Source organism: Oryx dammah, unplaced genomic scaffold (genome assembly GCF_014754425.2).
Source record: "Oryx dammah isolate SB20612 unplaced genomic scaffold, SCBI_Odam_1.1 HiC_scaffold_14, whole genome shotgun sequence".
Classification (NCBI taxonomy): Eukaryota; Metazoa; Chordata; class Mammalia; order Artiodactyla; family Bovidae; genus Oryx; species Oryx dammah.
The window spans coordinates 44,059,355-44,085,697 of NW_024070198.1; the positions used below are offsets into that span (position 1 = coordinate 44,059,355).

Below are 26,343 nucleotides of genomic sequence, written 5' to 3' on the forward strand. Positions count from 1 at the left end.
AGTCAGGATCTGATAATGTATAATCGAAAAGAATCTGGAGAAGAATACGTAGATAAACGTGTGTGTATGTCTATGTGCATGCATGTTCAGTTGCCTCAGTCATGTCTGATTCTTTTTGACCCTATGGACCCTAGCCTGCCAAGCTTCTCTGCTCATGGGAATCTCTAGGCAGGAATACTGAAGTGGGTTGTCATGCCCTCCTCCGGGGATATTCCTGACCTAGGGATTGAACCCGCATCTCTTATGTCTCCCTCATTGGCAGGTGGATTCTTTACCGCTAGTGCCACCTGGGATATATATAATAACTGTATCACTTTGCTGTGTACCTGAAACCAATGCAGCATTGTAAATAAAGTATACTTCAATAAAAAATTTAGCTATTAAATAATCCAGATCTTAGGGGGAGGGATGGAGGTATTAATAGGTGGCAACCTAGATGAAATATGCTTGACCATAATCATGCTGATAATTGATGAAGCTGGGTGTCAGGTACAAGGGGTTCACTATACTATTCTTTCAATTCTTTTATGTGCTTGAAATGTTTTAATACTAGAAAGTGAAAGTATACATAATACAAACATTTTTTTTTCACTTAAAATTTTTTTTTTTTGCTTTTAGTTATTTTCTTCGGACATGTTTCTAGGAGTGGGGTCACCAGGTGGGATATTTTTATGATCATTGTTTTGAATATGGCTGAATTGCTTTAGGAAAAGATTGTATGGGGCTATCCACAAGTAAGCCAATTGTATCACAATCTCAAACAGCATAAATAAGATATTATCATTACGTGCTTGTCACCCAATTTTATCAATAAAATGGCATCTCACAGTTATTTCCCCCCCCCTTTTAAAGTTAAGCAGAAACTGCAAGCACTTTATTTTTAATTTTGTTTATTTTTGGCTGCACTGGGTCTTCATTGCTGTGTGCGGGCTTTCTCTAGCTGGCGAGTGGGGGCTACTGTGGTTGTGGGGCTCAGGCTTCTCATTGCAGGGGCTTCTGTTCCTCTGGATCATGGGCTCCAGGATGCACAGGCTTCAGTAATCCTGGCACGTGGGCGCAGTAGTTGTGGCACATGGGCCTACCTGTCTCACAGCATGTGGGATCTTCCTGGACCAGGGATCGGACCTGTGTCTCCTGTATTGGAAGGCGGATTCTTTACCACTGAGCCCCCAGGGAAGCCCGAGCATTTTCTTAATTGTGGTTACTGCTGGTTATCATTTGCAAAAAAATTATCTGCCTCTGTCCTTGGTCCTTTTATCTGTGAGGATTTGATACGATTCATTGTATGAAAGCCATATATAATGGTTTGGCGTTAAACTCACTGAAACTATCATATTTCACTTAAAATTTATTTATTTATTTTAATTGGAGGCTAATTACTTTACAATATTGTGGTGGGTTTTGCCATACATTGACATGAATCAGCCATGGGTGGACATGTGTCCCCCATCCTGAACCCCCCTCCCACCTCCCTCCCCGTGGAACAGAGGAACTGTGATCACTATCTGGTATCGTGATATTTGAAAAATCCCTTCTTTAATATGTATTCACGGCAAACATGCTTTTTGACACTTTCACAACCTGAGGTGTAAGAATGATTATGATCTCTGTGTCTTACTGATTTGGAATATGTTCCTGATTTATGCTTGCTATAAACGCATGGTCAAGCCACGATGGATTGCTCCGAGGTGGCAGCTACCACTGTTCTTTAACAGCAACCCCTCCGCCTGCTGTCACCTTCGTTGTGGGCCACCTGCCACCAGAGGCCAGGCTGCAGATGTCCCTTCTCAATGAAATTTGACCTCAGTAAATTTGCAGGTGTCTCTGGAAGGACAGAGAAACTGCCACCCTGTTTTTATGGGATTCCATATGTGTAATGAACGTACTCAGATTTGCTTTCTCTCTCTTTCAGTCCCTGCTTTTCATGGCGTTGATGACAGTTGGTAAAACCAGTACAGATCATGATCACAAATTCTCTCCATAGTGTTTTAAAATATGGTCAGTTGCTTATCATTAAGATACTGAGTAATGTTTTTATTCACTCATCTTTTGAGACTCCTCCTGTTGGGGCTGGCACATTTCTGTTATATTATTACAACCCATGTATTTAAACTTTTTAGAATGTCAAGGCCTAATATTATACAGTGGTTTATTTAAACTTTATATTTTTCTATATTTAAATGTATGATTTGTAAATGATAGTTTTTAAAAATGGATTTCTGGTGTATACTAGAGAGCCACATTTTATTCCATCTTTGTAACCATAGGGACTGAACAGTGGCAGTGTATGAAGCCCTCTCTATTTCAATTTCATGTTATTTATTACTTGACAAATGGCAAGAGGGGCATAAAATTGTTTTATTTGTCAGATTTGCATAAGAAGTTTCTTACAAAAAGCTTTTATAGTACACAACATACATAAATTCTTACATAATCATCCTTTTGAGATTAGCCTTATAGTTTTTTGCTGTTTTTCCTTTCTCATTTTTTTTTTTGGGAAAAAATTTTGGGTGTATATCTGTATTTTTATATTGTTAAAGTGTAATTGACATCTAATGTTATGTTTCAGGTGTATGACATAATGATCTGACATTTGTATACATAGCAAAATGATCACCAGGTTAAGTCTAGTTAACATGAATCATTACATAGAGTTATAAGCATTCCCCCTCCCCTTTTTTTCTTGTGATTTTTAAGATCTACTCTTGAAAGTGAAAGTGTTAGTTGCTCAGTCATGTCTGCCTTTTTGTGGTCAGACCCTGTGGACACAGCACGCCAGGCTCCTCTGTCCATGGGGCTCTCTAAGCAAGAACACTGGAGTGGGTTGCTATCTCCTCCTCCAGGGAATCTTCCCGACCCAGGGATCTAACCCAGGTCTGCTGCGTCTCCTGCATCGCCAGGCGGGTTCCTGACCGCTGGCGCCACCTCTACCCTTTAGTTCAGTTCAGTCGCTCAGGCGAGTCCGACTCTTTACGACCCCATGGACTGCAGCACGCCAGGCCTCCCTGTCCATCACCAACTCCCGGAGTTCACTCAAGCTCATGTCCATTGAGTCGGTGAGGCCATCCAACCACCTCATCCTCTGTCGTCCCCTTCTCCTCCTGCCCTCAATCTTTCCCAGCATCAGGGTCTTTTCAAATGAGTCAGCTCTTCGCATCAGGTGGCCAAAGTATTGGAGCTTCAGCTTCAGCGTCAGTCCTTCCAATGAATATTCAGCACTGATTTCCTTTAGGATGGACTGGTTGGCTCTCCAGCTTTCAAATATGCAATATTAACTGTAGTCACCATGCTGTATGTTACATCCCTGTGACTTAATTATTTTGTAGATGGAAGTTTGTAACTTTTGACTCCCTTAATCCAATTTTCATTCCCCCCATCCACCCTACCTGGCCTCTTGCAAGCACCAGTCTGTTCTCTGTTGGAAAACTTTTAAGGTAAGAAAAATTTGCCATGATGGAAAGAAATTACCAGTTGTTTTAAAGGAAAGATGCAAAATTGAAAGGTGGTTTTTTTTTTTTTCTTTTTGTTAGTAATCTTTAGAAAAGCTAAACTTTAAGCCCGAGTTTATGATGTAAGACTATGTGATTGGCTAAATTTGGATACTGGTTTTCAGACTTAAATAAACAAAAGTGCCTTTTAAAAGATCTGATAGTTATAATGAGGAAAAATAGAGTTCTAAAACTCCTGTATAAAAAGCATCTAACTTGAATCTATGCCTATGTGTTTGTATGTGTGTCGTGTGTGTATTTTATAAAATTATGAAAACAATTCCCCAAATAGTGTTTCTACTTAGATAAATGTCAGTGCAAATGTGGACATAAACATCTTGGCTAAATAAATAAATAGCTAAAAGATGGGCTTTGGAGTTTTCCAAGATGTTGATTGTAGTCAGTTTGGGAAAGATGTATTATTACTTATGACAGCTAGTAGGTTCATGTCAGGGTACAGCAAGTCAGAGCTGTTGACCTAGATGTACTTACTTCCCCTTGCAATTCCAGCTTCACTGTGAATCCTGAGGATGAGGAATAAATGTAAGAATAAAGGAATTTGTTCATGTATTGGGAGTAAACTCAGTTTAGCATACTTTCCCGACAGGATGCCTATTCCTTGCTCTGGTACAAAAAAACCTTCTCAGATATTTATAAGTTGTCTCACTGATTATTTTACCCACATTTGAGAGCCTTTCCTCTGCATTCCACGCTAAACATAAAAAGGCACCTGGCTGGTCTCCTGCCTACTTCGCAGGGTCAAGGTGAACATCACCAAACCTCTCTGCCTGTGGTCCTCCTAGACCATGTCATCCTCTTCTTTATGGACCAAGTTCCTGCCAATGAGCAGCCTTCCTGACCCAGGGCAGGGAGGGAGCCCCCCTCCCTTTCTTCTCCAGTGTCACATTCCCAGCCTTCACTCATTCAAATAATGAGCGGTTCATTATTTGAAGCACTGGTTCATTATCTCCCTTTCTCTTGTTATTTCCTCTTGCTCATTTAAAAGTGTCCTTGGAGTTCAAATAAGTTCCCAATTTAACCCTGATTTAAAATGAGTGGCTGGAGGAAACCTGGGGATGTAACCAACAGTACATTTTTTTTTTACCCCAGGGTCTGCATATCACGTCTCTGATCCTAAAGTTAAAAAGTGAAAGTTGCTCAGTAGTATCTGACTCTGCGACCCCATAGACTATATAGTACATGGAATTCTCCAGGCCAGAATTCTGGAGTGGGTAGCCTTTCCCTTCTCCAGGGGATCTTCCCAACCCAGGGATTGAACCCAGGTCTCCCACATTGCAGGCAGATTCTTTACTGGCTGAGCCACAAGGGAAGCCCCAAGAGTATTGGGAGTGGGTAGCCTATCCCTTCTCCAGTGGATCTTCCTGACCCAGAAATTGAACCGGGGTTTCCTGCATTGCAGGTGGATTCTTTCCCAAATGAGCTATCAGGGAAGCCCCTCTGTTCCTAAGAGACAATTTAATACAAATTTGAAAAGCCAGGTGGCCTGTGTTTTCATCATGATTCTGCCAGTTAGCACTTCGTGACCTTGGGCAAGTTAACCCTCTCTGCATCTGAGAATTTTTTAATTGTTGTCGTTTAGTCTCTTAGTCGTGTCCCTGACCAGGGATCAAACCTGAGTCTCCTGCATTGGCAGGCAGATTCTTTACCACTGAGCCACCTGGGAAGGCCATCTGGGTCCTGTCTGGCCTTAACCATTTTCTGCGAAAAGCAGCCCTTGTGTGGCTGGAGATTTGGATCCTGTTGGTCGTGCTTCAAAGTAAAGAGGATGGAGAGCATCATGCGGGTTAGTGCGCTAACCTTTGGGGTTCTGGGCGCGTCACGCCTTGTCTTGGGCTCGGTCAGGTGCGCTGCTATAATGGTGGTGCCTCCAGGCAGTCTTCATTCATGAGTGCTGAACCTGGGAGGGGTTGTGGAGTTGAGAAATGTGAATCACTTCTTTAAAAAGTAACAATAAATCAACCTTCTACACACCATGCCTTTTCCAGGGTAGCGGAGCTGGAGGGGGTGATGACAAACAGGGAGGGGTCTGACTCCGTCTTGTCCCTGCAGCTGGCAGCGGGCACACTGCTGGGTCGGGGGGCAGTGGTGCATCCATGGCCAGGCCAAGGTGATGGACGGAGGTCTCTGGCTATTTACCCGTGTCAATGGTAAAGAACAAGGCATGAGAAACACATGCAAAGCCGGGGATGTTGTCTTCTTGTTTCTTGTATAAATTTGTGAACCATTTGATTTGTCCCTTTTGAAACTGGGCATTCATTTAGATTCTCTTACCTTTTTTTTTAATTAAAGTTTTGTTTTTTTTTTTCAATTTTGTCTGCACTCAGCCTTTGTTGCAGCGTGCAGGCTTCTCCAGTTGTTCTGCGGGGACTGAGTTGCCCCACAGCGTGTGGGATCTTAGTTCCCTGACCAGGGGTAGAACCTGCACCCTCTGCTTGGGAAGGCGGATTCTTAACCACCGGACCATCAGAGAAGTCCCAAGAATTTCTTACCTTTCTTGATTTCCAATGGGATCATTATTTTTTGTCTTTAAAAAAAAATTGAAATTAGTTGATTTACAATATTGTGTTCATTTCAGGTATAAAGCACCATGATTGTTACACACACACACACACACACACACACACACATATTCTACAGATTGTCTTCCCTTAACAGTTATTACAGAATATGGAGCTGAGTATCCTGTGGTATACAGTAGGTCCTTATTGGTTACCTATTTTATATATAGTAGCATGTATATGTTAATCCCAACTTTTTAAGCTGGATGTCTCTGGAACTGAAATTTTACTCAGCTTCTACTTATCGTGAGGGTAATTCATAACAGTCTGCCCATCCTGGTCTCTGACAGGTTTAAGGAGGCTCTGAATAGTTTTAGGAGGCTCTGACAAAGAAAAGAGTTGTTCAGTTAACAATGTCATAATGGAAGTCACCATGCTGTTCCGCAGTCAGAGTTGCAGAAATTGAATGAAATTGACTCATGTTGAAAGACCTGTATCCGATAAGTGGTATGTGATCATTAATTCCTGTCCCCATGTGCTTGAATTAGTATTTAAAACACTGAAATATGTTTTGCTAAGAAAACCAACAGCTCCACAAAAGTAATGTATATCATTTATTTGTATAGTTATTTCTTAAAAAATAGATATTTCAAATACACCAAAATTATTGAAAATCATAATATGCCCCAATGGGCCACCTAGGTTTCAAAGGTTAATGTTTTGCCGTATATGCCTTAAATTCTTAATGACATGAAACCTTATAAGCGCAGTAGGGAGTCACCCTCCTGCCCCAGCTCACCTCATCCTCTCCCTGGCTCTTTTTAAGAGCACTCTCTCCTGCTGATGTACATTCATCAGTGTTTTCCAACTTTCACTATGTCTCTATGTTTATAAACTATATCAATAGTTGTATAGTTTGTATATAGTATGCTGTATGTTTTAAAAAGATACACACAGACAATGCAGTGTAACCTTTGAACCTGTGTTTTTACACACTCACTTGAGATTTGAGTTGCCTGGAAAACTACTTCCTTTTAGCTGCTGTGTGGGCTTCCCTTGTAGCTCAGTGGGTAGAGTCGGCCTGCAATGCAGGACACCCGGATTCGATCCCTGGGTTGGGAAGATCCCCCGGAGAAGGAAATGGCAACCCACCCCAGTATGTTTGCACGGAGAATCCCATGGACGGAGGAGCCCGGCAGGCTACAGTCTATGGGGTCACAAGAGTTGGACGCGACTTAGGGTACCGTTGGTCTGGAATATCCCATAGTTTATTTAGATGCTTCATAGATATTATTTGTCACCAAGCACTGCTTTCATCTCTGATTCAGAGCCGGTATTCAAACCCAGCTTTCTCAAATTCCATCAAGCAATGCATTCAATAAATACTAGGAAGATAAATTTTTAAAGAATGAGCTTGCAGACTGCCTGCTGTATCTCTGGGATCTAAATGTAAAGGAAATTGGCTGTCCATCCTCCTGGCAAAGCAGGATCAGGGCAGCCTTGTCTTGCTGGGAGAAGGGGGTTGGTATGGGGCTACACTGCAGGAGGCCCCGGGGCCCCAGGGGTCGTGGGTCAGCTACCTGAGATACTGGCTGACGGGGAAGCAAAAGGTCCTCTCTTTACGGATAATAAATATTGGGGAATCAATGACATTAAAAAATTAGAGTGTAGTTAATTTATAATGTTGCCTTAGTTGCAAACGTACAGCAAAGTGATTCAGTTACACATTTGTTGTTCAGTCGTTCAGTCGTGTCCAAGTCTTTGAGATGCCATGGACTGCAGCATGCCAGGCTTCCCTGCCCTTCACCATCTCCTCGAGTTTCCCCAAACTCATGTCCATTGAGTTGTGATGCTATCCCACCATCTCATCCTCTGTTGCACCCTTCTCCTCCTGCCTTCAATCTTTTGCAGCATCAGGGTCTTTTCCAATGAGTTGGCTCTTCACATCAGGTGGCCAAATTAGTGGAGCTTCAGCATCAGCATCAGTCCTTCCAATGAATATTCAGGGTTGATTTCCTTTAGGATTGACTGGTTTGATCTCTTTGTAGTCCAAGGGACTCCCAAGAGTCTTCTCCAACATCACAGTTTGAAAGCATCAATTCTTTGGCACTCAGCATTTTTTATTGTCTAACTCTCACATCTATACATGACTACTGGAAAAAATCATAGCTTTGACTATACAGAGCTTTGCTGGCAAATTAATGTCTCTGATTTTTAATATGCTGTCTAGGTTGGTCATTGCTTTTCTTCCCAGGGGCAAGTGTCTTTTAGTTTCATGGTGCAGTCATCATCCACAGTGATTTTGGAGCCCAAGAAAATAAAAGTCTGTCACTGTTTCCATGGTTCCCCATCTATTTGCCATGAAGTTATGGAACCTTATGCCATGATCTTAGTTTTTTGAATGTTGAGTTTTAGGCCAGCTTTTTCACTCTTTTCTTTCACTTTCATCAAGAGGCTGTTTAATTCCTCTTTGCTTTCTGCCATAAGGCTGGTGTCATCTGCATATCTGACGTAATTGATATTTCTTCTGGCAATCTTGATTCCAGCTTGTGATTCATCCAGCCCAGCATTTCTCATGATGTACTCTGCATGTAAGTTAAAGAAGCAGGGTGACAATATATAGTCTTGATGTATTCCTTTTCTGATTTGGAACCAGTATGTTGTTCCATGTCCAGTTCAGACTGTTGTTTCTTGACCTGCATACAGGTTTCACAGGAGGCAGGTAAGGTTGTCTGGTATTCCCATCTCTTGAAGAATTTTCCACAGTTGGTTGTGATCCACAGAGTCAAAGGCTTTAGCATAGACAGTGAAGCAGTAGTATATGTTTTTCTGAAATTCTCTTGCTTTTTCTATGATCCAATGGATGATGGCAATTTGATCTCTGGTTCGTCTGCCTTTTCTAAATCCAGCTTGTATATCTGGAAGTTCTCAGTTCACATGCTATTGAAGCCTAGCTTGAAGGATTTTGAGCATTACTCTGTTAGCATGTGAGATGAGTGTAACTGTGCAATAGTTTTTATATTCTTTTGCATTGCCCTTCTTTGGGATTGGAATGAAAGTTGAGCTTTTCCAGTCCTGTTTTGTTCCAGCCACTGCTGAGTTTTCCAGTTTTCTGGCATATTGAGTGCAGTGCTTTAACAGCATCATCTTTTAGGATTTGAAATAACTCAGCTGGAATTCAATCACCTCTACTTGCTTTGTTCATCAGAGAAGGTGATGGCGTCCCACTCCAGTACTCTTGCCTGGAAAATCCCATGGATGGAAGAGCCTGGTAGGCTACAGTCCATGGGGTTGCAAAGAGTCAGACACGACTGAGCGACCTCACTTTCACTTTTCATTTTCATGCATTGGAGAAGGAAATGGCAACCCACTCCAGTGTTCTTGCCTGGAGAATCCCAGGGACGGTGGAGCCTGGTGGGCTGTCGTCTATGGGGTTGCACAGAGTCGGACACGACTGAAGCGACTTAGCAGCAGCAGCAGCTTTGTTCATAGTGATGGCTTCCTAAGGCCCACTTGACTTCATACTCCACCATGTCTGGCTTTTGATGAGTGATCACACCATCGTGGTTATCTGGGTCATGAAGATTTTTTTTTGCATAATTCTTCTGTGTATTCTTCTTAATATCTTCTGCTTCTGTTAGATCCATACTGTTTCTGTCGTTTATTGTGCCCATCTTTGCGTGAAATGTTCCCTTAGTATCTCTAATTTTCTTGAAGAGATCTCTAGTCTTTTCCATTCTATTGTTCTCCTCTGTTTCTTTGCATTCTTCACTGAAGAAGGGACTTCCCTATAGCACAGATGATAAAGAATCTGCCTGCAGTGCAAGCGACCTGGATTCAATCCCTGGGTAGGGAAGATCCCTTGGAGAAGGAAATGGCAAATCCACTCCAGTATTCTTGCCTGGAGAATCCCACGGACAGAGGAGCCTGGCGGGCTATAGTCCATGGGGTCACAAAGAATCGGACATGACTAAGTGACTAACACACACACTTAAGAAAGCTTTCTTACCTCTCCTTGCTTTTCTTTGGAACTCTGCATTCAGATGGATATATCTTTCCTTTTCTCCTTTGCCTTTTGCTTCTCTTCTTTTCTCAGCTATTTGTAAGGCCTCCTCAGACAACCATTTTGCCTTGTTGCATTTCTTTTTCTTGGGGATGGTTTTGATAACCATCTCCTATACAATGTTGTGAACCCGCAATCCACATTTCTGCAGGCACTCCATCTATCAGATCTAATCCCTTGAATTTATTGTCACTTCCATTGTATAATCGTAAGAGTGTGTAGATGTTAATTCCCAAAGTCCCAATTCATCTCTTCTCTCCCTATCACCTTGGGTAACTATAGGTTTGTTTCCTATTTCTGTGGGTCTATTTCTGTATTGTAAACAAGTTTACTTGTATCATATATTAGATTCCACTTGGAAGTGATATCATATGATATTTGTCTTTGTCTGATTTACTTTGCCTAATATGATAATGTCTAGGTCCCTCCACTTTGCTGTAAATGGCACGGTTTCATTCTTTTTTATGACTTTGTAATGCTCCATCATGTCTGTGTACCCTGTGTTCTTTATCCACTCCGCTGCTGATGAGCAGTTAGATTCCTTCCATGTCCTGGCTGTTGTGAATAATGTGGCTGTGAACATTGGGGTATCTTTTCGAGTTAGAGTTTTCTCTTGATAACAATGGTAGTTTTTGAGGCCTGAAAACTCTGAGGGACGGGGAAAGGTTTTAAAGGCAGTGTGAGTCAAGGGCCCAGCCCTAAGGACCTAAAAATCCAGCAGGGGAGGTGAAAGTAACATGAAACAGAACGACTGGGTATGGAACAGCTTGCTGTGTGCCGCGCCCCTTGTCATGTTTTACAGAAATGAAATATCCTCTTTTTCTCCACATCTTGACTTCTGCTTCAACAATACCTTCTGGAACTACTTTCAAGGCATCTAGTGCAGGACAAATTTATTTCTAAAGGCCATGTAATATTCCATGCTATGGACATACCATCATTTATTTGACTATTCTGTTATTAATGGGTCTTCTCCTTTTGTTGCTGTAATTGGCTAAAAGCTGTAGCAGTTAATGTCCTCATCCTATATATATGTCCCTATGTGCTCAGATTTCTGCAGGAGAGTCTACCAAGACTGGAATGGTTGCAGAGGAGGGTGTATGTATTTCTAACTTTGATAGATGCCATCTTACTGCTTTCTAAAAAGGCTAGAATTCATACTCCACACCCTGCCCCCCACCAGCCAATGTATAACTCTCCTTCCCCCACATGGTCACTTCTAATGGTTATGAAACTCTTTTTGTCTGACATTGTTATCCATTTCTACGGCTACTAGGCAATATGAATGTCTTTTTGGAAATTGTTTATTTTTACCATTTTGTCTACTGCTCATCTTTCGCCTGGTTGTTATTATTACCCTTCCGGTTTTTCCCTTGGTTAGTTTGTAAGAGGTGTTTATATAGAATCGATATCAGCCCTTTGTCATCTGTGTTGCAAATATTTGGACCAGTGATTTCATTTGTCTACTGATTTTGCTTACCAGCCAATTCACTGAAGGATGATAGCGGCAAACTGATTTTCATCAGCTCAGAGAACATCCTAATTTGTTCCATAAGTTAACCAACCTTTTGGAAAGATCCATGGATGAACTGTGAGGTCGATGGGTAAGATGCAGTCACCTCGCTGATGAATGTGGCAGCTCACTGCATCAGCTGAATTTTCTATCACTTAACGCTTTTCCAAGGTTCTTCAAACCATAGGGAGACATACCTACAGTATGCCTGATGTAGAGGAAAACACAGCTGATCTTTGAGCAGCTATGAGGCACTTAGCCAGTCTCTCTTGTCCTTATGGGAAAAGAGCCCTGAAATACTGTATTGTTTTTCTTTTCTAGAAATCGCATCATCCTCAAAGCCTCATCCGCCTGTTGTGGGCAAAGTGACTCATCACAGCATTGAACTATACTGGGATCTGGAGAAGAAAGCAAAGCGGCAGGGGCCCCAAGAGCAATGGTTCAGGTTTTCCATCGAAGAAGAGGACCCCAAATTGCACACTTACGGTATCATTTATACGTAGGTGCAATGTTGAATTGCTTAATATTTTGCTTTGGTTTCTTGATTAGCTGGATTGGTTTCTGTTGTCTCCAAGAAGACTCGTTTTTTGAAATTAAAAGGATGAGAGAGCATCATTGCATCCATTCTTTCCGTGAAGGATGAGTTTTCGGAAAAGAAGGGTGAGCAGTCGCTTTGAAATTAAACCTCCTAGACCTCTGAGAGCTCTCTGGCTTCTGAAATATTTTAATGGTGTATATTTCAAATCCGAAATGTGGAGACAGAATCAGAGCAGAGTTGGATGAAATCGCAGGAGGTTCCCATCAGGCTGCCCTGGGCACTGGTGTGACAACTCCCTGACACTCACGTTGCATCACTGGTCCCTCGCTGACTCTTCCAACCCACCTGCCACCTCCCTCTTGCCTCCATCAGGGCCTGTCTTTTCGCCTTCCCCTTGAGTGCGTTTCCTTCTGTTTTTATTTATTTATTTTATTTTTTGTGGCTGCCCTGGATCTTCACGGCTTTGCACGGGCTTTCACTCGTTGCGGCGAGTGGGGGGCTACTCCTATTTGCAGTACGCTGGAGATGAGATGACTTTTTCTCACTGAGATGACTTCTAGTGGCAGAGCACAGGCGCTAGGTGTGCAGGCTCAGTGGTTGTGGCGCTGGGGTTCAGTACTTGCGGCACACAGGCTTAGTTGCTCAGCAGCATGTGGGATCTTCTGGGACCAGGGATCGAACCCATGTCCCCTGCTTTGGCAGGCGAGCTCTTATCCACTCCGCCACCGGCGAAGTGCTCCTTCTGTTTGTAACACAGCTGGCTCCTCTACACCACGCACGTGTCATATCAAATACTGGCCCCTCCACAAGAGGCCCCCTGAGGTAGCCGTCCCTCCAGCCCACTCTCCTCTCTGCTGTGACCGGGTTTCATTTTCTCGTGACGTCTGGCTCTGCTGGAGTCACTTTGCTGTCGGTCTCTTCATTTTCTGTCTCCCCCCGACCCCAGCATCTAAACTCCACGAGAGGCAGGTAAGATTCCTGCTTTGCTTCAGGCTTTCTCCCCAGTTCCCAGACAGTGTCGGCACACAGGAGGCCCTCAAAATACTTGTATCAAGAAGTCATTTGTTCCCCCCTGCCCCCTTAGCTTTTATTTCAATCCTTATTTCTTCCTTTGCCAGCTCTACTACTTGTAAAATGACTTGCGTTTCAGGAAGAAGACTGAAAATGAGGTACCAGTATGGTTTTATATGTAACTTTTAATTTTGACATAATCGCAGCTTCACATCTGGCTGTGAGAAATCGTACAGAGCGATCCCGCGAACCTCTCACACTTTCCCCGGTGGGGACGTCAGTGAAAGCTGTAGGGCAGAGTCACGATCCTGGTGATGATGAGGTCGTGATGCGGAACAGTTGCAGCGCTTGGCTGGACTTTGCTCAAGGTGGCATTGTGGTGAGGGTGCAAACCCTAACCACAGTATCCTTGTGATTTGATGAATAATTCTTTATACCTAGAAAAAAAAATGCATGCACGTACCTGAAAAAAACAAATCCACCCCAAAGCATGAAGGATGATATAATAAATACCCCTATATATGGAGAAAAAGATCCAATTTCTTTCCTGCTGTCTCTCTTGGTACCTTGAGCCGAGCTTGGAGACGTCAGGTGGGGCTCTCCTAGGGGCTCCTTTACTTTCCGCCTCCATTTCTCCTGTGCTGGGTGAGCAGTCAGGTCCACTGGCCTCCAGCCTGGGTTTCTCAGAGATCTGAGGGCTGCCTGGCCTGGAAGCTCAGCTGGTTGGTTGCCTGGTGTTTCAGGACCTGTCCCGGAGGCCTTCAGACCCCCAGCCCTGAGCCACCATTGTGAGACGCTCAAGCTATCGCAGAGGATTAGCACAAGGCTTGACGCTAGGTGGCAGAGTGCGACCATGTTAATCTTGACCTTTTCCTGTTTCCATCCCTTTCCCCCTGGATGTATCGTCGTTAAAACTAGGAAATGCCTTTCTTTAAAAAAGCGGCGATCTAGACTACCTGACCTTGGGCTTGTGGATTTAAGAACTTCGTTTCGACCTGTTACTTTCTGTTCTTCTGCCCCACTAGCCAGTCTTGGATCGATGCCGTCATCTGATCAGGAGCTCCTTCTCACAGTCCGTGATCTAGCTTTTGTGAATTCTCCCTCTGCACATCCTTTCTGTGCTTTCTCTCATTCAACTCCAGCATGTCCCTTGCAAGGTTGCAAGGAGGATCTGTTTTCTGAGTTGTCACTGCTGAGTTCCCAGGTCCTACAGCTGTCCACAGTGGCTGATGTAATTGTCCACATCCCTTTTAGTTGCTGTGTAATTGTCCAAATCCCACATTTTCTTTTTTAACCTTCCTCTTGTCACGTTGCCTGCAATGCGTTTCCATTGCTTGCAGGATGAAGGTCAGACTCCCGCAGACTAACACTGGATGCTCTTCAGTTTGCCCACCACCTGTCTCTCTTCCTGTCTCTTATTTCTGAGCACAAACCGTCCAGTGAAATCTTCTTCACGTCCTTGGACGATGCCTTGAATTTTCTTGCACGTGTGTTCAGCTGTTTTTCCTGTTCAGAACAATCTTCCCTCCCACCCTGCTCTATCCTTCGCTCCACCCAAGTCAGGTTCTGTCCTGACTGAGACGTTCCTTTTGCTCTCCTATTATCTACCCCTCTAAATTCCTCCAACAGTCATTTTCCCTATCATGCATTTCATTCATTCATTCAATCAGCACCTACTATGTGCCAGACATTGTTCTGGTTGCTGGGGATACCACACTGGACAAACAGATCCTAATTCCTCCCTCGTGATGAGGAAGATGAATGATAAGGAAGGGGCAGAAGTGAAAACACAGGGTGTGTCGGATGGTGGTGAGTACTGAGGAGGAGAAGCCAGGGGCTTGGCGTGGAGGTGAAGGCTTCACTGAGCAGGTGACATCCGTATGAAGGAGCAAGGGAAAGGTATCTGGGAGTGTCTGGAAGAACGTCCCGGGCAGAAGACACAGCTGGTGAAAATGCCTGGAGTTCCAGAAACGCTGAGCAGTGGAGTGAATGAGAGGGGTGACGGGGGCTGGGCCAGGGAGGAGACCCCCAGGGTCCTGGGGGCTTCCCCTCTGCCAGGGGAGAAGCCACTGGGCCCCCATAAACCGTGGAGGGCATGGTGGTCTCGCCCTGGGAGGGTCACTCTGGCTGCTGAGGGAGGAGCCGAGGCGGCCACAGCAGGGAGGACTAACTGGGGAGCGTCTGTAATAATTTAGGTGGGAGATGACAGAGTGGTGAATTCAGGTTTTTTAAAGACCATTTTGAAAACTTTTGCTGGTGGACCAGGCGCGGGATGTGAGAGGAGGAGGATAGCAGGGGGCATCTGTGGACAACTCGAGGTTGGGCGCACCGCTGGGATGACATACGAGTCCGTGGGCTTTTGGAGACCTGGCATCCTAGAAAGCGTGGCGAGTCAGACACACAGGCCCCTGGCCCTGCCTCCCGGCACCTCCTCTGAGGCCTGAGCTGGCAGCATGGCCTGCCTGCCTCTCCCGGGGCTCGTTTTGCTGCTCCAAATGCTCTGAGCCTCGCCCTTGCCTCCAGAGGCCTACAGGTTTCCGTCGCGGCCTCTGGCCAGCTTTCTGTCCTCCAAGCGCTCAGCACCCACTTCCCGCAAACGTTTCCCAGCTGAGACGGACCGCGGGGCGTGATGAGAACACCCTTCCTGCACGCCCGTCTCCCCAGCAGCTCCCTCCTCACGTCCCCTCCTTCCTCCACCCTCTTCTTCCTCACGTCCTCTCCCTGCAGGGGCAGGGAGTCGGGCAGTCCACTCTGAGTCCAGCAAAGTTAGCCTCGGTGCTCAACCAGCACAACCGGCTCTCTAGTACCGTAACAGGTGTGTCACGCTCGTCACGTAAATGATACACAACTCAGCAAACAAGAGCACACAAAAGCACAGCCTCTTGTCGAGCATGCACACATGTGACAATGTACGCCAGACACGTGAACTAACAACTGGATGACGGGACACACGAGCTCACGTTCACGTCTTTGCAAGTTCACAGCTTGGGGTTCTCGTGTAGGGGACTTACTCTGCACAGTCACGTGCCAGCTGTGTGTCTGCCTGAGGGAGGGAGACTCGGGTGGAGGGCGCCTGGGGGGCAGGAGCAGACGCCTGGTTTGTCCTTTGCACCCAGGAGTTCAGCCCAAGGTGAGAGACGGCCGGCCGTCCAGGTGAGCTCCGCCCTGGGGGTAGTCAGTGCTCAGAAACCCTTCCAGCCGCCCTTCTGGTAGCTCTGGAGGACGCAGCCTCCATGAGCAGCTGTCTTCACCGTGGGTCTCCCTCCCATCTAGGGGCTACGCGACCAAGCATGTGGTGGAAGGCCTGGAACCGCGGACCCTGTACCGATTTCGGCTGAAGGTCACCAGCCCCTCTGGAGAGTACGCGTACAGCCCGGTGGTCTCGGTATCCACGACCCGTGAGTAATCAGAACTCGGAGCCCGTTTGTCTAACGGGGACCGGCCAGCGTGAAGGGGAAGACGCTCTGCTTTTTGCTCGGCCTGACCAGTTGCAGAAACCGCTCTATTTTTGAACGCCGTGATAACATTGTTCGCTGGCTGGGCCTGGCCATCCCACAACGGAAGTCGAGTCATGCTCAGACAAAAGTGAGACCTGTTTTTGTGTCGGCTGGCGCTACCCTGGGAGCGCACATTCAGGAAAAAGAAGGATGGAATCACCTTTCTTAGGAAATGAGCCGCGGGGCGTGTGGGCCGCCCCAAGGGTTCCCAGGCCGAGAAGCAGGCTGCCTGCCTGGGTGCCCTCAGGGGAGAAATCCGCTTGGCATTTTGTCCCTTTGAGACAACGTCAGTGTATCGTCATGACTGGACGCATAAACCTGGTCCTGGGGATGCCGTGGGTGGAGACACAGTGGCGGAGGGGCGAGAGGCCGATTTAGGAGTGCAGATATTTTCTGTTATCATACTTTCTCTTTTAAAGGTTTGTTTATTTTTGGCTGTGCTGGGTCCTCATTGATTTGCATGGGCTTTCTCTAGGTGCACTGGTGGGGTGACTCTTCACTGCCGTAGCGGGCTTCTCATTGCGGTGGCTTCTCTTGCTGCAGAGCACACACAGGTTCTAGAGCGCACAGGCTTCTGTAGTTCTGGCTCCCAGGTTCTAGAGCACAGGCTCAGTAGTTGTGGTTCATGGGCCTCGTTGCCCCGAGGCCTGTGGGATCTTCCCAGACCCGGGATCGAACCTGTGGCCCCTGGCTGGGCTTCCCTGGTGGCTCAGCTGGTAAAGAATCTGCCTACAATGTGGGGGACCTGGGTTTGATCCCTGGGTTGGGAAGATCCCCTGGAGAAGGGAAAGGCTACCCACTCCAATGTTCTGGCCCGGAGAATTCCACAGACCGCATAGTCCATGGGGTTGCAAAGAGTCAGACACGACTGAGCGACTTTACTTTCCCCTGCGCTGACAGGCTGATTCTTCACTACAGAGCCACCAGGGAAACCCTGTGATCAGTATTTTAAAGCATCTTGAATGTGTGTGTGTAACGCAGTGACATCTTTGAACCAGAATGCTGTGAAGACTAAAACAGTCAGAAGTCTTCTTCCCGGCCCACCTACTGAAAACACAGACAAACCTTTTTCTCGGTTGCATAAAGGGAATCCACCTCTTGTGAGTTAAATGTTATTTTCAAGTTTCATTCAGTGTAGCATTTGGCTTGAATACGGGTGTATATGTTTTCAGAGAGTTTCAGTTGTGTCTGTAAGGCCTTTACTCATGGAAGTTTTCATGTGCAGGAAAGATCATTCAGATTTTGAGTTGGTTCATAACAGCTTCCATTGCATAGGGGCCATTAGGGGGTTGGATCTCAGTTTAGCAAGCTGAGAATTTAGTTAAAGCTGAGAGTGGCGACATCGTGTACACCCCCTAAACGGTGCTCAGCTGATTGTGAAGACATACAGTTTCAGAGAAGGCTTCTGATGTGAAATGGTCAATTCCGAAGATTCTGGTCAGAAAAGATGGCTTGGCCCTGAAGCTGGAGAGGATGAACGCACTTGCTTTTCTGTGGAAGCTGTTGACTCCTGGAGTGTTTTAGGGGAAAGAAAAGGCAGCTCTTTGTGCGCTGGGGAAAGGCATAGAGAAGGGAGGAGAGCAGAGAGGAGAAACATGGGCGAAGGGAGCCCATCGGGTAAAGAGAGGCTCCGGAGGCCAGCTTTGGGGCAGGCGGCTCCCTTAGGCCAATGTTCAGCTCCCTGTAGCCCTCCGGGGGCTCCACTCCTGCGTTCTGGGGTGCCCTCCCCTCCACTCCTGGGCCTGTCGAGTCTACTCCAGGGGCAGAGCTCTGCTCCGGGTGGGTCCTTGTGAGGCTGCCCCTGGCCTGCCGGGCACTCAGGTCCTCCCCCAGCACAGAGCCGTGTCTCAGGGTCTCCCCGCCTCTAGCAACACTCCATTGCCTCTTATTTTACATAGTCATTCGTCTTTCCTGGCTTCCACCTACTGTGTGCTGAAGGGTGAGGGTGATGGGTTAGTCATGTCTAATTATAGAAGACTTAAGACATGCGTGGGCAGATAGTGAACAAAATGCCCCGAGATAGACCCGGGAGGAGGAAGAGATGCTCTGACTGGCTCAGCTTTCTTTCCTGTGTCTCAGGAGGTGGGTCTGGTTCCCACTGGCTGGGGAGACGCCCCTGAACCTGCCAGGTGAGTGGAACCGGGCACAGAGAGGCCTCTGGTGGCCACTGGTATCCTTAGTACCCCACCGAAGCCAGGTCAGGGGCTCCTGGGCCTTGTGGCCAGAGGTTACGGGGAGTCGGGGCACCACCTGGAGTTCTAGGAAGACAGAAGACCCCCCACCCACCATAGCTCTTGGTATGTCAGCTGGCAGTGGTGGTGTGCCTTCTCCTTGCTGAGTGGACTTTGGAGAGGCAGCCGTGGATAACTGGTCTGGTGGTCCAAAGCCCTTGTCACTGCAGTCCACGGCTTCCACGGCACCCTTCTGCAGGATGAGGGTGGGCTGGAGAAGAGGCTCCTGGTGACGCCCTGGGGGCCGGGCGTTGGGTCACAGTGGACGCACCTGCCTCCAGGACGCGTGCCGGACCTCAGGGCCGTCTCCTGGGTGGGAAGGATCTGGGTACCTCTTCCTTCTGGCTGGCTGCTGCTCGCTTAGGCTGTTACTATAATATACAAAGCAGACTCTCCTAAGGAGGCAGATCATGCTAAACAAAGAATTAAAAATGTGCACATTATATAAAACAAGCAAAAATGCTTCTGTGGGTTGATAATTTGCATTTGGTTTGAAAGTGTTTTAATGAATCACAAAAGCATGTACTTTGTTTGAATAAAGGATGCTCAGCCTTTTTTTTTTTTTTCCCTTCCCCAGGTAAAGTACAGGAGATTCTTGCTTAAATGAGGCGTGCAATTTTAATCAGTTGGGCCCTTAAAAAGAAAGAAAAACAGCTGCTGCTTCTTAATTGGCAAATATTTCCCCCAATGAGCTCATCATTTATTCACTGTTTTTAATAGAGACTTAAATTCCACCAAGAAAGGTGTTATCACGCTGCTTCAATATCTGCTGGGGGGATTTGCAGCTAAATGACCCTCCTAGAGAACGGGAGCTGAGGCTTCCCAAACACTTCTCTGTCCCCTCCTCCTCCTGGCCAGGTGTCCCCTCCCGAGGTCCCACCTGACCAGTGCCACCCGTCTAACACACGTGGGTGCTCACGAGTGTCTTCACCACCGGCAGCATCAGTTCAGTATTTGGAAGTGCGACACCCTGGGTCAGCATCAGAGAAACAGACCCACAGATGCAAAGCCTGCCTTGGTCGTGTTCCGTTGCATGTACTGACAGCAGTCCCTTGGGCCCAGACCCAGGGTGTCTTAAAGGGCTTGGGGGTGGGGGATTGAAACATTCTGCTCACCCTGGAATTTCCTCTGTTCTTCACGACTCCTGCCTAGAGTGGGATGGGAGGAGCTGCTCTGCAAACAAGAGTCTTTGCATTTCTTTCCTGTTTCTCTGTCAATTCCTGTAACCAGTGAGACCTTTCAAGCCTTGGTGGTCCCTGTCTGGGCTGGTGGTCACACTCGGTACCTCTTTGCCTTCCCAGCAGGGCTCTGAGAAGGTCAGTGAGTAAATGCTGAGACAGAACTCCCATCCCTGATGACAGTTACTGTTTCCTTTTGCTGGAGCTCAGCGAGCAGGGCGTGGTGAGCAATTCTGTTGTTTTCCTTCTCTTCCATGAGGTGTCCCTTTGTTCTCAGAATGAGTTCAGAGGGCGCTGATGACCCGTTACAGAAGCCAGGACAGACAATGTGTTGTGTTAGCTGCTGAGTTGTGTCTGACTGTTTGCAACCCTATGGACTGTAGCCCACCAGGCTCCTCTACCCGTGGGATTCTCCGGGCAAGAATACTGGAGTGGATTGCCATTTCCTTCTCCAGGGGATCTTTCCTACCCAGGGATCAAACCTGGGTCTCCTGCATTGCAGGCAGATTCTTTACCGTCTGAGCCTCCAGGGACATTTGTTTAAATTACACCCTAAAATCATGATACCCTGGTCTCTGCTATGCGTGGTCCTCAAGCTTCTAAGCATGAAATGAACTTCCTTCATTTTCTGATATTTGCCTGCTGCGGAGCTCCTTGGCTGGGAAGGGGAGGGCCTGCACAAGGAGAGGTGTGCTGGGGCAGAGAAGGGGGCGGCGTGGGCTGGAGGTGGTCAGGGGGCACTGTGCTGGGCGCTGAGTGTGCTTTTCGGATTTCCCTTCACATTTCAAGAAATCAACACGTTTCTAAAGGCTTCTAAGCTTTAGGCCTCCCCTTTCACTTCACACTTGGCAGGAGTTGGGGTTCATAGATGTGTATTTAAGATGTCTGCTTGTACCCAACATTTAGTAAGAGTGGAAGCTTACAGTGGACTGGTCAGCTACGTCAGCATCTAGTCAAGCCCCACACTCCTTCTTTGGATGACTCCCTCAGCCTTTCTTGTCCTGGTCTGTGGTCTGAAGGAGAATCTAAATGCATCGTGTAAAGTCCTAGATTCAGTTAATAGGATTGAGTTAGGATACCATACTTTAAAATTCAGTAGAAATAGGATGAGCTTCCTATGTTCTTCTAGACAATTTTGGAGAAGGCAATGGCAACCTGCCCCAGCGCTCTTGCCTGGAGAATTCCATGGACAGAGGAGCCTGGCAGGCTACAGTCCATGGGGTTGCAAAGAGTTGGGCCACAACTGAGTGACTAATACAATTCCTATGTTCCTCTAAACAATTCCATTCAAATCATGTACTTTTGTGTTTTTAGTGGCGATTGAAGTTTGCAATTCACAGGGGTGGGGTCGTTGGTGTAATAACGGACTTACCCACCACACCGTCCTTCTCCTTTCCAGGAAGGGAGAGGGAGAGGGAACTTTGGGTTTCGTTTGCTCACTAAAGGATAGATCATTTTAAGTCCATCCAACTCTAGTGTCCAACTCAGCCACTGCACTGTTGGAATCTGGGGCTGGATAATTCAGGCTGTGGGGTTACCTGGTGTGCAGAGTGTTTAGAGGCATCCCTGCCTCCAGCCCTTCGATGCCAGTAGTACCAACCCTTAAGTCGTGACAACCAGTCACAATATCACCAGACTTCACCAAATGTCCCCTGGGGAGCAAACCTCTGTGCCATCCCATCGCCCTTCTCGAAACCAAGGGGCTAGAGATGACCCCTCTCCAAAGGCCAGGGCTGGCTGTGGGCCTTGCCCTCTGATGGCTTATCATGCTGCTTTTATTTAAGGCTCTGGGTCTAAAACTATACGTGGGATGATGACAAGGAAGTATAATGTAGCTGAGACGTCTTGAGGAGGTTGGCAAGCTCAAGCAGACAACATGGTTGTTTCAAGAGTGATTTTCACTCGGCTTAAATTTATTTTATTGGAACAGAAGAAAGGGTATCAGCTGAAGGTCACTCTGATAGGGATCCACTCATTCTTCTGCCTCTCTGTTTCCCAGCTTGTACTCTGTCCAGGGAGACTCATCCAGGCAAACTGGCAGGAAAGGGGCTCCAGTGCTGGGAGCTGCCCCGGACCATTTCTCCACCAGCACAGGTGACCAGGGACCTCTGCAGGCTGGACGTAGGAGGGAGGGTAAGCTGTGGGGTGAGCCCCAGGAGGCAGCCTTATGTGCGATGTAAGAAGACTGCTGTGGGGTATATTTTCTTTCAGAGTTGAGAATCTAACAGCTGAAAGTCAGCCCCACAGCCTGAAGGACAGGGGAGGAGCCTCTGTGTGTCTCTTTCTCTCTGGTGCCCCCTAGAGTGAAGACCGGGGATGGTCGTTACTTAGTTCAGTTAAGTCACTCAGCCGTCTCCAACTCTTTGCCACCCCATGGACTGCAGCCTGCCAGGCCTCCCTGTCCATCACCAACTCCCCGAGCTTGCTCAAACTCATGTCCATAGAGTCGGTGATGCCATCCAACCATCTCATCCTCTGTCATCCCCTTCTCTTCCCACCTTCAATCTTTCCCAGCATCAGGGTCTTTTCTAAGGAGTCAGTTCTTCACATCAGGTGGCCAAAGTATTGGAGTTTCAGCTTCAGCATCAGTCCTTTCAATGAATATTCAGAACTGATTTCCTTTAGGATGGACTGGTAGGATCTCCTTGCTGTCCAAGGGACTCTCAAGAGTCTTCTCCAACACCACAATTCAGAAGCATCAATTCTTCAGCACTCAGCTTTCTTTATGGTCCAACTCTCCCATCCATACATGACTAAGTTCCTTAGACATGCTAGATGAACGAGCCCCTTGAGATGACTGAAGCCAGGGATTATCAGCTCGATGCCTGTGGGGGCAGGTAGGATGCTACTTATGTGTGGGAGGTTGGACACCAGGCAGAGAGGAAAGGCACTCTGCTTGGGGCCAGGGCATCCGCCGCTCCGTTACTGTTAGCTGCGCGAGAGTATGTGTGCTTGGTCATGTCCGACTCTGCGAGTCTGTGGACTGTAGCGGGCCAGCCTTCTCTGCCCATGGAATTCTCCCGGCAAGAATACTGGAGTGGGTTGCCATTCCCTTCTCCAGGGGACCTTCCCAACCAGGGACTGAACCCACGTCTCCTGTACTGCATGTGGACTTTTTTTTTCTTACCGCTAAAGACACTTAAATAATGTGCAGGTTCTGCTCTAGTGCTTTGTATTATTTCATTTAAACTTAATCATCGACAAAGGTAGAAAGTCATGGAAGCTGAAACACGTGAAGGCGTGAATAAACGTCCTGCTGGACGGCTTCTTTCACGTGTTTCTGCAGTCTCACGTGGTTCTCTGCCTCATTCTCTTCCACGAGGAGTCACTACACAAAGGGCCTCTCTTCTCTCATTGCTCCTCTACTGTTTCTCAAGACCCTTCCCTGGCTCTCCCCGACTTGGCAGGCTTGCCCCCACCGTGAGGCTTTCTCACCATGTCCCACCTCTCTGGGTACGAGCCCTTCTGCCCCCACAAGCCCAAAGTGGCTGTTATGTTCCCAGGGAAGGACTGATGGGGTGGGTTCCCAATGTTAAAACCATCTGTCTTTTCTTGTTTGTTGTTTGCATGGCTTAGTGACTCCCTGGCAAACAAAGCCAGCCCATCGTGATGATGGTGGAGCTTTCCCTTGCTCGTAAGAGACGTTTATGAAGTCTTAAGAAATCTGAAAGGTTTATTTTTCAAATATCAAAATAACATCCACACAGCAGTGCTTTTATAACTTGAAAATGTCCCAAGCCTTTAGGACAGTCTCAGTGTTCTTCTCTTAATATGTGAAAACAAGGTCTTTTTTCAGTAAAAGGAGTGGAGTATGTCATGTAAGAGACACTCAGGGAAGTTGCCAAGTGCCTTCTTAGAGGTGAACATGAACTTCCACTCGAGGCTGCAGGAGGAATAGAGCTGGAACGTATCTCCTTTCATTATATTTTGGATGACCACTTTCCATCTACTTTCTTCAGGAGAACCCATAAGTAGCGAACACTTGCACAGAGCTGTCAACGTGGACGATGAAGACCTGTTGGTGCGCATACTGCAAGGAGGGTGAGAGAACTCTGCCTTTTAAAACCTTAGATCTTTTTTAATTCACAGCAATGCTTAGAAGCTGGCTCCAAAATCGATCTCAGATGACTGGTGTGAGTTCAGCCTGGTGCGTAAGGACGACCATAGAAAGCCCCACATAAATGCTATTATTTAGTGAACACTGAAGGCAGAAATGCCAAGTCTGGGTGTCGCATTTTCTTCCCAGAAATAGCTTCTGGTTCTTGCTTATATGCCATAGCATTTGGGCAAATTTCACCTCTAACTGCCCATGTCTAATTCCTGATGAAATTAAGGAATCACTCAACCAGCTGTTTCTAATTCAAATGACTGATAAAACCCTAGAGGGGAAATGGTGACCCTGAATGCCACAGATGGGTTATCTGCAGCTACTTCCCAAATGAAAAGGGGGCGATGTTACCCAGACCCTTTTTGAATTGATAGTTTTGAGCATCTTAGAAGATGGGGCTTCCCTTGTGGCTCAGCTGGTAAAGAATCTGCCTGCAATGTGGGAGACCTGGGTTTGATCCCGGTTGGGAAGATCCCCTGGAGAAGGGAGCCGCTACCCACTCCAGTATTCTGGCCTGGAGAATTCCATGGACTGTACAGTCCATGGGGTCACAAACAGCTGGACACGACTGAGCAACTTTCACTTAGAAGAAAGGTCATCTCTGAATTGAGGCTCTGTAAGCTGGAGAGGAGAAGGTTCCTGCGAAAAGCCACAGCTTCCAAGCTGCCATTTAAGAGCTTGGCTTTTTTCTCTGAGCAGCAGAGCTTCACGCCCAGTAGGTGAGACGGGATCAAGGGAGAACTGTGGCTCTCCCTCATTCCAGGCTCGTGTGGCGGGTGGAGCTGAGAGCCTGCAGTGCTCTGCAGACACTGTGTCCTCTCCATAGTTTAGGGGGGCCTGCTCTTGGTGGAGGATTTTATCAAATTGCATAATGGTTCTGCGTTGGAGAAAATGCCTATTTCAAGTGAAATTACAGCAATTTCCTCCTCTTTCCTTGTGAATTTGGATCCTTTAATGTATTAGGCAGGGCAGTCTAAGACAACAACAACTTAATGGCCCAGGAGGAATTGGAATTTTCGGGAAAATGAACCATTCTAACCACCTGTGCTCTGCAAGAGGCGTCAGCTATGAATCCACAGGGAGTGGTGCAGACGCGTGAATCTCTCTTTCTCCTCTGTGTTTTCCCCAAGCAACGTGAAGGTTGATGTTCCCAATAAATTCGGCTTCACCGCCCTGATGGTCGCTGCCCAGAGAGGATACACCAGGTATGGCCCTTCCCTCCTCATCCCTTAGCAAAGGGTGGAGCCCCTTGTTTGGGAGGGGAAAGGCTGTGGGGGTTCTCTTTCCAAAACTGTGCCACATGGGGGCTGAACACCAACTCAGTGGCTCTTGTCATAACACTAGACAACACGCAGGGGAGGACCTAATGTATAATCTCATGGTAGAGAAGAGAGGTAGCCATTTCAATGATATTTTGCAAGGTATTTTATATGTTCTGGGGAAACTGGTTATCAGAATGTTAATTTCCTCATAAAGAAAAGGGGAGGGCTCCTCATTCTGGAAAACAAACTTCTCTGATAGGTTGCTCAGATAAAATTTCCACTGACACACTCCATTTTCTCTACTCTACACAGAGATAAGCATAAATACTAATATTTTTCCATCATATTTATATTTTAAGTACTAAAATGCCATTTTGAAAGAAATAGAACATGGATTTCCATTAAATGCTACCACTTGAAAACATTTCAAATGGCCGTTAAAGTGACAACGAGTTAGTTTGATAGTCTGGTTTGTTTCATATGGTGAAGTTTTTTGTTTTCAGTAAATAATTCACATCAAGGGCAAACACTTATTTTTTGGGGTGTGTGTGTGGAAAGGTGATTTCCCAGTTTAATAATACCTGGTCTTTAAAGCCAGCTGCCTCTGAAGATGGAGGAGAGTGTGTTGCCATGATAGGTCTTAAATAGTTCATTTTTCCTGAGTTATCTTGGGTTCTTACTCATCAAAACTGCTTATCCAGCAATACTGAAATTTGTTTTGTTTAGGCTTGTGAAAATCCTCATTTCTCACGGCACAGATGTGAACTTGCAGAATGGAAGTGGCAAGGACAGGTAGGTGTGGAACCTGCCTAAGTGGTTGCCACGCTTGTGGTATTCAGCTTGCTCCCAGAGGGCTTTTGACGTAACCCCAATATTTTCTTGTTTCTTTTGACATCACTGAGACGTGATAGGTTGCCAAAGGAATGATGGTGACT

At 46.6% G+C, this 26,343-nt stretch overlaps 1 protein-coding gene across 2 annotated transcripts in view; it reads left to right on the forward strand.

Annotated features, from left to right (window-relative positions):
- FANK1 (fibronectin type III and ankyrin repeat domains 1) overlaps positions 1-26,343 on the forward strand; it is a 120,823-nt gene that overhangs the window by 78,738 nt on the left and 15,742 nt on the right. Inside the window, exons 2-6 of one of the 2 annotated variants that reach the window (XM_040254434.1) lie at positions 11,905-12,069; positions 16,406-16,530; positions 23,998-24,079; positions 25,277-25,351; positions 26,135-26,200. In XM_040254434.1, the coding sequence (XP_040110368.1) occupies positions 12,020-12,069; positions 16,406-16,530; positions 23,998-24,079; positions 25,277-25,351; positions 26,135-26,200 (398 nt within the window). In that variant the 5' untranslated portion in view covers positions 11,905-12,019. Of the gene's footprint in view, positions 1-11,904; positions 12,083-16,405; positions 16,531-23,997; positions 24,080-25,276; positions 25,352-26,134; positions 26,201-26,343 lie in introns of both variants that reach the window. The other variant, XM_040254433.1, reaches the window with a different exon arrangement.